The following is a 16,375-nucleotide window of genomic DNA, read 5'->3' on the forward strand; positions in this document are numbered from 1 at the left end:
CTCCTTTCATCTTACATATGTGCTGCTGAAGGAAAGAGGGAAGATTATGTAACTATTCTGATAGGACCACTACGAATTTAGGTAGCATGCCTCAACTGGGCCCTCTCTGCTATGTCTCACTTATCAACTTACTGTTCCACTTTCATCCCTCCTCAAACCTTTCATAGCTCTCCCTCCTCCCATCCACTCTTCGGAAAATCTTCTATATTTTTATAGGGGGAAAAAATAGGCCATTTACCACAATCTCCTACTTCTCCCCTCCTTATCTAATAGCATTCATATGGCTTCTGCCACTATCTCCCTCAACCCTGTCACAAATGAAGATATGGTTCTTTGCGGAGACCAATTCCTCTGTCTGCACAAGTGATCCTCTTCTATCCCATCACTTCTAACAGATTGCCCTCTCTATCTCACTGTCATTCTCACCCTGCCTGCTGGTTCTTCTGCTAACATACATGCCCATGTCTTCCTCAGTCTTAAAAAATATGCTTCACTTAATGTATCCATCTTCAGTAGTCATCCTACATCTCTTCTGCCCTCTGTCCTTGAGATGGACATCTACAAGCAAAACTAATTGGGCATGGTAAGATAGGCTGAATTAGTGAGAAAAATGAGATGGATTAGGAAGCAGTAGCAATGAGCTAGATGAAAGGTAATAAGAGCTAGAACTAAACTGGTAGCTATGTGAATAAAGGGAAGAGGTGAGATACAAGATGGGGAAGTAGAAAACATGATTTTGGCAACCAATTACCTGAGTGTTTTGAAGAAGTTGAGTCTAATGCTGAGGTTGTGTCCCTGGCAGAATGGAAGAATGTGGTGCCTTGACAAAAGCAAGCAAGTTTGGAAGAGGATTTAGAAAGAAAGCCAAGTTCAGTTTTTCATATGTCAAGTTTAAGATATCTCTGGGATATCCAATGTCAAATGTCCCCTAGAATATTGGTGATGTGGAACTAAAGCTCAGGGGAGAAAATGGAATGGTATGCATAAATATGGGAATCATCTGCATAGAGATAAAATAAGTAAGACATTGTAGTTGATGAGCATACCAAGAGAAAGGGTAGAGGGAGAAGTCCTAGGACAGTGATGGCAAACCCTTTAGAGACTGCATGCCATGCCCCCTTCTGTGTGCTCTGTGTGCCCTCTCTGGTACATGTGCCATAGGTTTGCCATTATAGTCCTAGGATATCACCTTGGGGAGCACCTACAGTTGATGATATGAACGATTAGCCAAAAAGTGGGACTGAGGAACAGATAAGTAGGAAGTATACCAGAGAGTAGTAGAATGAAAAACTAGAGGAAAGAATATCTAAAAAGAGGGTAATTGGCAATGTCAAGTGAACAGACAGCATGAGAAGGACAAAGACAGAAAGAACAGATTTAGTCATTGAGAGATCATTGATAAGTGAAGAGAGCAATTTCAGTTGAGTGACATAGTCAGAAGCCAGATCACAAAGCATTAAGAAGTAAATGAGAAAGGAGCCAATGAAAGTAGTAAAAAGAGCTTTTTCAAGGAGTTTGAGGAAAGGAAGAAAATTTGTACAATGAAAGTCTGGTGAGTGATGGTTTTGGTATTTGTTTTTAAAGAATGGAGGATAGTTGCCATAGAAAAGAAATCAGTTGTTTGGAAGAGGTTGAAATTTGAGAGGGGTTGATTTGAGGATTCAATCTGCTGAAGAAGGTGTGATTAGGATAAAGATAGACAACAATAAAAACAAGTATGCTTTTTTGTTTGAGTAAATTTTATTTTGTTTTCAGTTTCACTGTCTTTCTCTTCCCTCTTGACTGAGGGAGAACAAAGTTCCTTATTCACTTCCCCTTCAATCCTGCCTCCCAAAGTTACAACCAAATGCTACCCACACTTGTCAGTGTGTCCTGTTCCACAAGTAACAAACTTGCTTTCAGCCTAAATCTAAGGAGGAAAGAAAAATTAAAACTATACAAATATATATAATCATGCAAAAGAAATACCATATTAATAATATTCCAAGGATGAAAAATACCCCCCCCCAATAGAAGAAAATATATTTGAATTTGCACTCTGGGTCCATCACTTCTCTTTTTGGAGGTGGGATAACATGTTTCAACAGACCTTCCTTTCCAAGATTAGCATAATTGAACTAGTGAAATTAGCTGCCCAAATTTAATTAGTGGCTACTATGACATTCCTGACATTCAATGAATATTAATCCACAATTTAGAATCTATGGGATGCATCATATTTGACCCTTTGAACTCTGTGGTCCTCAAACTCCCAACCATTGTCAACAAATATATCTGTCCATATTAACTTTAAGAGCAATTTAACACACTAAAATAACCTGAAATATGTCCTAACCACAATATTGCATCTCAGGAGGTTTTTTTGGTCTAGATTTTTTCCCAACTAGATTGGAAAATACCAAGGCTACCCCGAATACTTGGTCATCTGGTTTCACTAGGCAAAATGGCCATCAGTTTTTTCATTTAATGCAAAAAAAAAAATTCCTCTAAAGACTTCCAAGGGACTTTGGAAAACAAAAGATCTTCCATCCTATGTGATAGCCTAACTATAGCTAAAATGGGAAACCCATGAATTAGACCTTCATTCCCCTTGAGCCAGAGAATGCTGGATGATATCTTCCAAACAGAAGAGATTTTTTATTATTGTTTTTTAAAAGTAATTTTTATTAATATTTTTTTTTGCGTCACAATCCAACCCTAACTCCTAGGTTAAATTCTCCCTTGTGACATAAACAATTAAGCAAAAACATCCAATACAGGGAACTTACCTAACAATATTTTGTCCAGTAGACCCCCTTTCTCCCTCCACATAAGGTGATATTTCACAATCTTTTCTTCAGTCTTCTGTTACTCAAAAAACCAACCATTGTGAAGTGGAGGGGGGGGAGAAATAGAGAGAGATATTGAGAGAGAGAGAGAGAGTGAGTTTGGATCTGAAGAATCAAAGGGATAGTGAGTAGATGTATACAGCGGTAAAGTGGCATGCCCTTTCCAGAAGCAACAGTACTATTATTGATTTGGTAATTGTAACCAAAGCAAGACGTAGAAAGGGGAAAAGAAGAGGGATATGCATCTAAGTAGAAAGCAGGTAATGATGGCCTGGGTGGATGGCTGGATAATATGTGAAAGTGAAGCATGGTTTGAGTGCTGGGAACAGCTTAATGTGATAGGCTAGTTTACGTGAATTTGGACATGAAAGATGACTGGTCTTCCAAAGAGAAATGGATTAATTTCCCCAGGAATGGGATCAAAGGATTATATAGGTTGGGGTGTAAAGGTCCAAATGAAGAGAAGGTAGCAACAATAGACAGATGGCAAGATAGATCTATTTCTTATTGCCTTTGTGTCCTTTAGTAGGTTATTTAACATCTCTGGCCTTAGTTTCCTTATCTATTCAATAGTTGGGGTGTGTGTGATTATCTAAATAGTCTAAATAATAAGGATAATGGCATTTATATTGCATTTAAGATTTGCCAAGCAACTTAAATATGTTGCCTCATTTGAACCTCACAACTCTATGAGAATACTTTTATCCTCATTTTTAGATGAACTGAATGAAGCAAGTTAAGTGACTTGCTCAGGATCACACAGCTACTAAGTATTTGAGGAAGGATTTTAACTCAATTTTTCTTGTTTCTACATTTAACATTTTATTACTGTGCTACCTACCTGCCTGTAGCTGCCTAAATTCCCTTTCAGCTCTCAATCACTGGATTTTGTATCATTACATGAGGAAGAAGAGCATTCTAACGGGGGCGGGGGGGGGAGAAGACTTGCACAAACAAATGTACAGAAGAGGGAGATGTTTAGGGAGAACCTCTAGTAATCCGGTTTGGCTGGAATTTTAAGAGCATGAAATGAAGTAATATGTATTAAGGTTGGAGAGAGAGGTTGAAGCTAGCTTGTGAAGAGTCTGAAATAACAGGACAAGGGGATTGTATTTTAATAGAGATGATCTTCTCCATGACTTTCCTAAATGAAATCTGCCCTTCTTGTTACCATCTTGAAGCAACTTTAAAGACACAAACATTTTGAAATTTATATTATCAAATAGGAGCTCTTTCTTGGCTCTTCCATGTCATCTTGTCCTTCTGCCTTTTCTTCCCTACCTACCCATCTCTTTGTTCTCTCTCATCTCCAAGAAACAACAAAGGCTGCAAGGTATCTTGCTTCTCTTTCATCAATTCTTTCACCTTTCCTGGATACTTCAAAGGTAGGTATTCTTAACCTGTGGGCATATGAACCTCAAGAAGTCTGAAGACAGATTTCAGCAGGTCCATGAACTTGGATGGGAAAATGGCATCTTTATTTTCACTAACACCTAACTTAAATTTAGCATTTCTTTCAATTGTGAATATAAAGAACAAAATTCTGATAAAAGGGTCTGTATGTCTCATCAGACTTCCAGAGGGATCTTTGACAAATAGAAAAGGTTAAAAACATCCTGTCCTAAGGTCAGAGTAGATGATGATAATGATGGAAGTGGTTATTTCACTACCACTGGTGGATTTTTTTTGGACATGTTCAATATGTTCATACATGTTGGTGAATGTACATGAAGTTCTATATCTAGTATTGATGTTGAAGTTCGGGCCTTGGAGTCATCTCTATGATTTACCATTGTCTGGAATGAAAATGCACGTAGTAGATCTTCTCTCAAAGTCCAGGCATAAAAAAATAAAAACATCCCAAGAATCAGAATACTAGAGTTGGAAGTAGTCTTTGAGATCATTTGGTCCAACCATTTCCCCAATAGATGTCTTCCCTATATATCTTCAACCTCTACTGAAATACCTATTATTATACTCATTTTACTAGAGAAACTGATTTTGAGACATGTTAAATGACTTTCCCAGGATCACAGAGCTAGTAAGGTTCAGAGTCAAGATCTGAATTCAGGTTTTCTAGGTTCAATGCTTTACATTGAGCCACCTAGCTGCCTATCGCTACCTGAATTCCCTTCTAGCTTTCAATCATTAGATTTTGGATCACTTGCTCGCTGGGCTACCAATAAGCAATGACAATGGCTTTTTCAAAAGCATTTGCAGTTGGGGGCTCACTGGATAGAAAGCCAGGCCTGGAAACAGGAGGTCTTGATTTCAAATCTGACCTCAGACACTTTCTAGTTATATGAACCTGGGAAAGTCACTTAATCCCAAATGCCTAGCCTGTATCGCTCTTCTGTCTGAGAACCAAATACATAGTAACATAGTACTGATTCTGAGATGTAAGGGAAAGGCTGTGTGTGGTTTGTTTTTTTTTTTAAGTATTTGCAGTGGCCAAGCCTCTAGCAATTTTATCCATTTTTTTCTCCATCTACATCTAAAGATAGAAAATCTGAACTGGGCCTTGTGGGGTCACATCTAGTCATTTTAAAAGAAGAGAAGAATAATCTTAATCCATGGATTTGTTCACTGTAGAATTTCTTCCCTTGGTACTTTGTCAGCATCACTTCCTGTTGGGCAATAACAAAATTTTTCTTAACATTCCATAGCATTTCCTTGATATAGAATGATTTAAAACCGCATTATCTGCCTCATGATCTCCAATAACCACCTTTCCCATCCCCTTCCAAACCTGCACTGGTAAGGGGGAAAATTGGATAACTTTTTTCCACATCTTCAAATTCTAAAAGAGGGGAAGCTAATATGAAAAAGAACGCAGGGACTTGGGAGACACCTATAACAAGTCTATAGAAACATTTAGTGGCCACTGTTTTCAGAGGTATACCTAATGTCACAATTAGGATTATAGGACCTTTTTTTTGCCTAACTTGCAGCTGAAATCTTTTATGTATTTTGAGCTTCTTGAGAAAACGGGCTATCATGATTTTCCATTTGTATCCCTTGTGCTTAGCACAGTGATTTGGACATGACATAATTAGTCCTTAATAAGTGCTTTTATCCATTCATTCATTCACAATACTAAAATTAGTTATTTGATATTAATATTAGAACCCCTGCTTTCTCTTTCATATTGACCAAGGACAAAAATTGTCTGAAATTACTCAGTCTGTACCAAATCAATATCCTTACCTGAAATTTTAAAATTTGGGAAAAAAAATTCAAGCTCCCTGTTGGCTTGATCTCTGGTCTCACTGCCATGGATAGCATTAAAAGGCATTATTGTGCCATACTGAGCCCGAAGACTGTAAATAGTAAAATTTAGGGATGTTAAGTAAGATGTAAAGCATATCATAATTCTACTTGAAAAAATTATGACATCTATCTAAGTCTTTGATCATCAATCAGTTAATTCTCTAAATTCCTTACAGGTTATATTTACTTTGCTATGAACAACCAGAATGAAAGATTTAAAAAACAGAAGAAATTGATATTGCATCATTGACTCATAGAATTCTCATCCTTAATTCTCTCTGATTACAAAAATCATTTTCATAACTTTTTTTATTTAGGTATCAAGTTCCTATACTCTATACTCTGTATTGGTGAACCTATGGCACATGTGCCAGAGGGGACTACTCCCTCCCCCCTCTTCATGTGCACCTGAAGACATTTCTCAGATCCTCTGCCCCTCTGCCCAGCAGGTCAATGGGAGCGCTTCCTCCCTCCCCTGCCTGGGGTAAGGCAGGAGACTCACATGTGGCATGTGAGTTTGGGCACTCATTCTCTAAAAGGTTTGTCATCACTGCTCTAGACTTTAATTAAAGAACTTGTAAAAGATCCCTTTTCCTCTGCTAAACCACAATGATTCCAAAGAGGCATAATGATAACTGGAAGGAAAGTCGTAGTGTAGACTTGGGTTCCACTGTCAGCTCTTTCAATAATCAGCTATATAATCTAAGCAAATAATTTCCTATATAAGACAGTAACATCCTTCCCAATAGGATTAATAGAAGTTTCAAAGGAAAATATGCATATAAAGTTTCTCTGAATATTCTATAGGTGCAAAAAGTATAATCACTTGAATTTATGCTAAAAACCTAGCTGTCCTCCATTGATCAGGGCTCTTCTCATTTTGATCAAGCCTAGAATAAACAGAAAATTTTTGCAAATGACTCAGTTGACAATTCTAAGCTGACCTTTCAGAAAAGAGCATGCACTGGGGCAGATGGGGGGAGCAATTATAAATAAACAACTATTAGTGACTTACAACAACTATTAACTATTACCAATTTAATTGGGGAGGAAGATTATTAAGAAGAGGCAGCAAAGCATTAATATTGTGTATGCCTCTCTTTAAATGTCATACCAAGTTGTTGGGATTTTCATGCACTAACAAATACTTTTAGTTTAACCATAGGTATGCTTGAACAAGTCTAGAGGAGCCCAAATCAGAAGTAGCCTCGCTAAGTTTGGAGTCTTATCACCTAGGTTTTTTGTAAGTTAATTAATTTATGGCCACCACCACTAACAAAGCCCATTCATCAAGACAAAGAGGAATCTCAATCTGTTGCCACCACCAAAATGAAAGATCCTTGAAGAATTCAAGTATAAGATGACTCATATAAGTGTTGACTTAATTTTTCACTCTGGATGCAGGTTTTGAAAATGAAAGGCTGGTCATTACCTGTCAGGATTTTCTCTCTTAGCAGTTTCTATATCACTTGGACCAATGAAGTCTCTCCAGGCAGCAACTACATCTTTATGATATTCAGGCCATGAGATTATGAGTAGCCGGCACGGTCCATTCGACATGTGCTGAACTAGCTTTTCAAAGATTTCCTAAAAATACAATAATGCCAAATTTACCCAACAATTTTATTTGTAGTAGTGGCACTTAGACAAGGAAGTCTAAGGAAGCTGTAGCTTTACCTTCTTATTTCTAGAAAGTAGAACTATCAAAGTACTGAGTGTCCCCAAAGTCTTAGAACAGTTTTAAGTTATTAAAACTTAAAATGCATCTTAGAGAACTATAGCAATAAAAAATTTATATAACTTTCTATTTCATTCAAAGTTCATTAAAACTCAGTAGTCTCACTCTCTCCTTCCAGCACTTGTATACACTGCTCACTTTCACACCTTTATGAATCCCTAAAAATTTTTACCACAAGCATTTCAAATTTAAATAGAATGTAAGAAACATAACTTGATATTGGGGATGGTGTAGAAGAAATCCACCCTTCAGGCAGCAATTGAAGTAGATGGCCTCTCTGGTCTCTGCCAAATTAGGAGAGTTTCTAAGTGCCACCTCGACTGTGAAACCTACCTCTTACCAAACTCAAGATAAGGTAGGTGATCTCTTGCTATTCTGAATGCGTGTAGCATTTACTCTTACTGATACTTATTAGATATCTAGCAAACACCACTTCAAATTATAAGTTATCCTTTTAAGTTCTAGCTAATCTGTAAGTGTCTTGAGGACAAGGACTGTGACTTGCATTTCTATGTATCCTGAGGGCCAACCATAGTGCTTTGTACATAGTAAGCATTTATTATAAATTCTTGGTGGCAATGAAACAGCAATCTATTGTCATAGAAGTCATATGATATTTTTAATCTCATCACACCATGATACTGCTCTAATATCGCTAAGATTAATGGGTTTGAAATATATTGGATGTCTCCTGGTCTATAACAACTATTATAATTCATAGCATATTTACAGTGTATTTTCATTATATCTAAGTTGACCCAAGCTTCAAATATTACAGAGAAAAAAGGAAAATGAGTACTTCAAAATAAAGAAACAGAACTGACCTCTTCAGATCTATTTTGGTAGAGATACCTTGTTTCTGACTCTGTCATGATTCTTTCTTCATTAGTTAAAATCTCAAAACCAGCTTCCTGGATCTATGGTTTGGAAAGAGAGAATAACTTATCCTGAAGTTATAAATTAAACCTAAATACACTTTCAGCATAGCATACGATAGCATCCATTAGTAGTCTATAAGGTCCTCCAAAGTAGGCTATAGTTTTTCATTTTGTTGTTGTTTCCTCAGGACATTGCACAGTGCCTCATATATAGAATGTTGCATTTAATTAATTGGTAAGATTTTGTAGAGACAAGGAAATTGAGTCAGGAAAGCTCTAAAATATACTGAACCCTTTATCTTAAGAGGATGTGCAAGCTGACAGAAATCTATAAATTCAACTTGGGTGATAAATTAATAACAGGTAATTAAGGGGAAATGATGACAGTTTAGAGTCCATTCATAATCTTTTTTAACCATGATATTTAAGAATTATATCAAACTACTATGCCTTCCCCAAAATTTATTTTGATATGCCTGTAAAGATAGGTTTTCAGTAAAACCCTGGTTGGACCAAGGATGCATTTTCTATGCTATATCCTTATTGAAAATTAGAAACTGTCGTCTAATCTGACTCACATGGACCAGGATTATTTGAATCCTCAGCTTCTATTTGCCCTCATTTGACTATCTACATCATCCATGTTAAGGAGTTTGTGTGGTTTCATCACAACTCTGTGGATCAGTTATCAACAAAAGAAAGAAGGATTTTCCCTTTATCTGACAATCACAGGCCACAACATATTGTAAAAATTCCTCTCCAGGGAAAGAAGACCCTGAAAGCTGCATCCTTCAGAATAGCTTTTCAGACATTTATTCCCCATAACATCAGGAATCCAATTAAGTTAGCTCCTAGTCAATCTTTGGAGGAAGTATGGAGCTGGTCTGGCATAATGGTATAACAGACGAAATTTCCAGAATTGTTACTTTAGTACAAGAATAGTGTCGTCTAAATGAAGAAGCTTAAGAAATTGCTGACATATTTGTTACTTACTATGGCATTTGACAGCACTTAGGTTTGATTCTCTAAGATTAGAGTTTATCAACCAAGGATGATATTTCTTTCTCCATACTATACCTGCAAATGATATATGCTACTACTACCCAGATACTAGTATGGCTAAAGCTTCAGGGTCCTAACAATTAGTGTGCTTTCCTGAAGATATGGTTAACTGAGAAGCATAGCATGTTATGCCATTTATTTATTTTTTAAAAAATCTAAAATATAGGAGGAAACTAGGTTCAAATCTGACCTCAGACACTTCCTAATTGTGTGACCCTGGGCAAGTCACTTAGCCCTCATTGCCTAGCCCTTATTGCTCTTTTGCCTTAGAACCAATATATAGTACTGATTCCAAGACAGAAGGTAAGGGTTTTTAATTTTTTTTAAGTCTAAAAATATAACTTCAAGCTAGAAAAAGTAGAAATTCAAAGCAGATCCATAATTAATAGGTCTTTTTAAAAGATGAAGCTAATCAATATGATTTTCAAATGGTCAAATAAGATATTTGTAATGTGCTTATCACGTAGTACAGTTTAAGTCCTTACTATGTGAGCACTTAATAAATTATTCTCCTAACATTGTACACAGAGGCAAACACACTGTGGTATCATCGAACGTAATGGACTTCTCCATTAGTGGTGGTGTAATGTCCCTGCACAATCTGCAGGGATCTAGGAGAAAAAAACACTATCCAAAAGCAGAGGACAAACTGAGGGAATAGAAACACCAAGGAAAAGCAACTGCCTGACTACAATGGCTGAGGGGACATGACAGAGGAAAGACTCGGAGCGAACACTCTGATGCAAATACTAACAACATGGCAATGGGTTCAAGTCAAGAACACATATGATACCAATGGAATCACGCGTTGGCCACGGGGGGTGGGAGGGAGGAAAAGAAAATGATCTTTGTCTTTAATGAAAAATGCATGGAAATGATCAAATAAAATACTATAAAATTAAAAAAATAAATAAATAAATTATTCTCCTCCACTCCATTTTCACTAGTCTTTAGCTGTTATCAAAAATTTCTTTGTCTTCCCCAGTCTCCATCACCTCCCAAAAAACTTAATTCTACTTCTTCCTTTTGATGAATCCATGGTATTGGTGGGATTTGCCCATGGTGCTGAGATTCTTAGCCAGCTTTGCTATAGGTCAAAACTACAACCATTTTGTTGTTGGGTTTTTTTTTTGCTATAGTCCTCATGTTACCCTCATCTTTATTCTATAAGGGAATAGCACATTCTTACTTATAAGGAGAGAAGCATTTTTAACCTTTCCAAATTCTATGCTTTCTTATGATTTCACCTCTCTTCTCCTAGTAGAATATAATAAAGAAATAAAAACTTCATAGCATTATAATATAGCCTTTTTCCTCCTATCAGAGGTTTCTAGACATCTAGTTTCTAAGACTGAATGTCTATTTCAATCTTGTGAAAAGTCCTTCAGTTCCTTCCTACTCCCACCTTTTTATAGTAACCTGACATAAATAGTGGACCTTTTTATCAACAGGCTTCTAACACACATAGGATGGGAACACTTGATATTGTCTTCTCCACTTTAAAGGGTCTATGATTCCTCTCATAATTTTTTTCAACCATTATTTCCTGTCTTAGAATCAATACTATATATTGTTTCCAGGGCAGAAGAGTGGTGAGGGCTAAGCAATGGGGGTCAAGTGACTTTCCCAGGGTCACACAGCTAGGAAGTGCCTGAGGCCAGATTTCAACCAAGGACTTCCGGACTCTAGGCCTGACTCTCAATCCACTGAGCCACCTAGCTTTTCCCTCTCATACCTTTTAAAAACATATGTAAAGAGAACACCAGATTTTAAAAAGATATTTGGTTTGAGATTTTTCCACAATAACAAATTCAGGATTCATGCTCTCACAGAATACTTAATTACATTATTGCAATTTTAATTTGCTAGAAATGTATATTGGATTTAATTTCATTGTTAATATTTTTTCCAAAATGAATTAATTAACTTATTTAGAATATTTTTCCATGGTTACACAATTCATGTTCATTCCCTCTCCTCTTCCCTCCCCCCCTCCCAGAGCCGACAAGCAATTCCTCTGTGTATTACATGTATCATTGTTCAAAACACATTACCATATTATTAATATTTGCAACAGAGTGATCCATTTAAAGTCAAAATCCCCAATCATATCCCCATCAAACCATGTGCACTTTTTCATGTGTTTATTGATAGTTTTGATTTCTTTGGGGGAATGGCTTGATTTTTTGTACGATTGGCTTAGCTCCTTGTAATTTACACTGGACTTTAATTGAAAACATTATGCTATGAACTTCTTGAGGTCAAGGACTATCTTTTGTCATCCTTTGTATCCCCAGCTCTTATCATAGTACCTAGCACATAGGTGCTTAATAAATGCTAACTAATCAAAACCCATAGAAAGATCTCTCAACAAAATTGAAAACTTTCAGAGCTTTAATGGACTTTCAATGTAATGAAATCATATTTCGAGCTGGAAGGGACCTTTAAGATCATCTAGATCAAACTTTACTTTTATATATATGAAGAACTAAGATCCAGAGAAACTGGATGACTTACTTAAAGTCACACAGATAGGAAATACAGGAAATACTAGTGCCAGGTTTCAAACTCTGATCAGTTCTCTCATTCCAAATCTGGTACTTTTTGCACCATATCATACCATCCTTTTGTCTAGAACATCTCCTCATTATGTAAATAAGAAAACTAAGACCCACAAGGATTTGCCAAAGATTGCACTGTCAACTAGTTAGATAGTTAATTAACTAGTTAGATAGCAAGATTAGTACCCAGTTACTAGTTTTTAGTCCAGTATTCTTTGAAGTGAACCAATTATCTCTCTATAAAATGGTTACTTCCAAGTGTCCTCTAATTCACTAAGGAAGGTATTGCTAAGTTCTGGTGGAGATTTATTGCTTATTCTCACCTTCAGGATGATTTCATCCACCTTCCCATGTGTCACAGCTTCTGGTTTAATAATTGCCAGTGTGCAGGATCTTTCAAAAGACACTAAAAGGAATAAAAAAGAAAAACCTGATATTTAATGAGGATTTTATACTCTGGAGATTTTAATATATTTGACAAGTGGTTATTAAGTTTTTACTTTGGCATCTTGAGAAACAGGGAACTCATTACCTCTTAACATAATCTATTTTTAGAGAGTTCTAGTTGTTACAAAGTTGTTTTTTAGTACTGACTCAATAGCTACTCCTATTCAGTTTCTACCCACTACCCCTAGGTCTGACCCCTGGGGTCTAAAATAGCAAAACTAATCTCTTTATTCATGTTCACCTATCAAAAGCTTGAAGACTAGCAATCCTATCCCTTCTATGTCTTCTTTTCTTCAGACTATACTCAAATGGAGCCAATCAATCAGTTATCATTTGTTAAATACCTACTATATTTGGAGTCCTGAGCTGGGTTCTGGGGATAAAAAGACCATAACGAAATCGTCTTTACCCTCAACGGCCTTACATTCTCTCAGAGCAAACAACATTTCACCATCTTCTTTCCAGGAATCCTCCTTACCATCCTCCTCACCTTCCTCTCGACACAGCTGTTTGTCAGTATCTTCCTTAAAATATGATGCTCAGTACCAAACACAATATTGTTGATAAAATCAGGATAGGGCAGCATATAGTAAGTAGGACTATGACTTCTCTTTTCTGGATACTATGCCTGTCAATTAAGCCACTGACCCAATTTGCTTTTTTCGGCTTATGCTACCTACTATTGCAATCATTTAATCTGGTTTGGGTTTGGGTTTCTATGCCACTGGTTACTGTTAAGCTTATAGCCTGCTAATAAGCATAAGTCTTTTCCACATGGAATACTGTCTTTAGTCACTTTTATTTTACAAATATGGAAAAATAGTCAGGAAATATAGTAATTTTTCCAGGATCCCACAGAAGTTGAGTGGAAAAGCAAGAATTAGAATGAATAGTTCCAGAAATCCAGGATCTTTACTATATAAGCAAAATAATTCATACACTTGCAAACTCTGTGTTCATTTTATTCAACCCTTTGACTTGGGTTATCTTTCTCTTTCAATCGTGACTCACTTTTCTGATCTTTACTAAATTGTACTCTCTCCTTCTTACAAGCTAACCTAAATAGTCTTTCACTTCCAAGGGATAGGTATTATACCTATACTTTCACTGACAGAAGAAATTCCCTAGTAAGGAAATTCTACCTTTTCTGTGACTTTTTAACTTTAGAAAATTGGCCTGGGCACAAAATTTAAGTGACTTGGCAAGGAACACATGGCCAGAGTATATCAAAGGCTGTACTTGAATCTAGGTCTTCTTGACTCATAGTTCAGCTCTCTATTTCTTTAACTGTTGAATGAAGGAACCACTGGAAAGATTCTCTATCCCAGACTTTATTTCTTGAATCTTCTATTTTCATAATTCACTAGAAAATTTTTTTCTTTGTTTTTAGCTAAAAGTACACAGTTTTTCAATTTCCTTAAAAACTTAAAAAACGTTTCTTTGTACTTTTGTTTATTTGAATGCTTATGTATTAATAACTGTTATATTACTATAACCTCATACTATCTCCAAAATTCTAATTCCTGACCAATAGTCACTGAACTGATGCTCATTTCCTCCTTTTTCCTTTTAAGTAGTCCTAGATTGTCTTATTTGTGACATGAGTTTGTCTGAGGTTGTGATGAATTGCATGGGACTTAGTTTGCTTGCTGGCCTAGAAACCCCAAGTCCTTGATTCTTTTTCTTGAGAGCCTCACACTTGTTCAAGGATCATCTAATCCTGCTTTTCTGGTCTGGAACTGGAATTATTTTCCCATTATAAATTAGGACAGAATTACATTTGGATTGTCCTAGTCATGACAGGAATCCATTGTAGAAACCTTAAGTTACTCTTTGGTATAAGGACCCAAAGGAATTTGCCAAAGAGATCAGTTAAAATAAAGGGTGCCCTATGTGAAAAGGGACATCTAGAATCAATAAAAATTGATAGCTTTCTTCCCCAGTTATGAGTGAGGCAAACATTGCCATCTCCTGGTAGGAAAGTCCTCCCCATCAGGATGCTATGTGGTTTGAAATATGTGGTGCCTATGTTTCTTTCAACTCTATTGTGTCTCTTCTTTCCTGTGCTTAGGAAAAGTAGAATTGAAGGTAGAATTACCTTTTTAGTTTTGAAAGGTTAGAAAAAATGGAAGAATTTTCCAGTAGCTATAGCCACCATGCTAGTGAATTCTTTGACCCAGCCCAACAATGTATCAACCCAGCAGCTGAAACACCACATTGTGAAATAAGGGAATGACTTATCCAATGACTATGATGCATCTAGAAATGAAATTTGTGGGGTAAAGGATGTGTAGTAACTTCTTTAAGTTTGAGCCCACTCTTTCCAGGGACCAAGGTATGTGGAGGGAAGAGTTGACCTGGTTTGGGGGAGGGGATTAGAGTGCTGGAGACAGGAAGATAACTTTCTGAAATCAAACCTTATCTCAGACACATCTTATCTATGTGACTCTGGGAAAGTCATTTAACCCTGTCTATCTTTGTTTCTTCATCTGTCAAATGAGGAGAAGGCAGCATGGCCAACCACTAGAATATCTCTGCCAAGAAAATCCCCAAAGGGAAGAAGCTAGGTGGCTCAATGGATTGAGAGCCAGGCCTGGAGATGGGAGGTCCTGGGTTCAAATCTGACCTACTAGCTGTGTGACCCCCACTATCTAGTCCTTATTGCTCATATGCCTCAGAACCAATATACAGTATTGATTCTAAGACAGAAGGTAAGGGTTTGGTTTTTTTAAAGCCCCAAACGGAGTCACAAAGAGCATTGAAAAATGACTGAGTAACAGCAAAGATGTTTTTGTACTTTAGTTCTTATTATAGCTTTTCAGTAAATATCTCTTTGTAAAGGCTGATTGATATTAATTAGTTAGACTTATAGTGTGAATCACTAGTGAATGATATTAGGACACTTATCACTGGCACTTGACATTGCCACCACACCAAAATGGGCACTTGATCCTATTGCATAAGAATCCTATTGCCCTTCAAGGGTTCCTTGGGACCTTGAGGGGGAGATGTAGCCAGTTATTTTATATTATTTCCTTTAATATAATTTTTTTCTCTCTCAATTTCTATTAGTCCTATTGGAATTGAATTCTACTTACCCACTTCATCTTCCTCTCCATATTCTTGGTCTTGTGAAATCCTTTCTTCTTCAATGGAGAGAGCTGCATCTTTAATCTAATATACATATTTTATTAAGGCAAGTGGTCAAATAAACCATATTAAATCCTCCATCTAGTAAACACACAAAGAAGTTAATCCCTCTCCCAAGTCTTATTCTAAGGAAAAGAAAATATAGGTTGTACAACCTAAAATTTGAGTTTCAGGTTTCTTGTGAGCTTTAAAACCTTGCTTTTTACTAACTAGTAATGGGGGGGGGGGGGAACAAAGGTAAATCATTAATATCTTAGATGTGGTCTAGTATCTTTTTTTTAGGTAATAGGGGAAAATGAATCAATAATATTATAAGAAAAAAACAAGGACAGAAATAAAAAGTTCACAATATAAGGAGTATTCTGAAAGAAAATAATTTTAAATTTACAGACAAAAATTAAGCTGGTGGCTACATATGGCAGGAGGTAATAAAGTAATAGG

General features: G+C 36.5%; 1 protein-coding gene across 1 annotated transcript in view; it reads right to left on the reverse strand.

The window, feature by feature from the left end:
* Positions 1-2,905: 2,905 nt before the first annotated feature.
* NME9 (NME/NM23 family member 9) overlaps positions 2,906-16,375 on the reverse strand; it is a 34,602-nt gene continuing 21,132 nt past the window's right edge. Inside the window, exons 6-11 of the mRNA XM_007493931.3 lie at positions 15,883-15,958; positions 12,661-12,743; positions 8,661-8,753; positions 7,531-7,685; positions 6,036-6,148; positions 2,906-5,455 (exon numbers count right to left, since the gene is read on the reverse strand). Coding sequence (XP_007493993.1) covers positions 5,412-5,455; positions 6,036-6,148; positions 7,531-7,685; positions 8,661-8,753; positions 12,661-12,743; positions 15,883-15,958 — 564 coding nt within the window. The 3' untranslated portion in view covers positions 2,906-5,411. The remainder of the gene's footprint in view (positions 5,456-6,035; positions 6,149-7,530; positions 7,686-8,660; positions 8,754-12,660; positions 12,744-15,882; positions 15,959-16,375) is intronic.

The sequence above is a fragment of the Monodelphis domestica genome, chromosome 4 (assembly GCF_027887165.1).
Source record: "Monodelphis domestica isolate mMonDom1 chromosome 4, mMonDom1.pri, whole genome shotgun sequence".
Lineage (NCBI taxonomy): Eukaryota > Metazoa > Chordata > Mammalia > Didelphimorphia > Didelphidae > Monodelphis > Monodelphis domestica.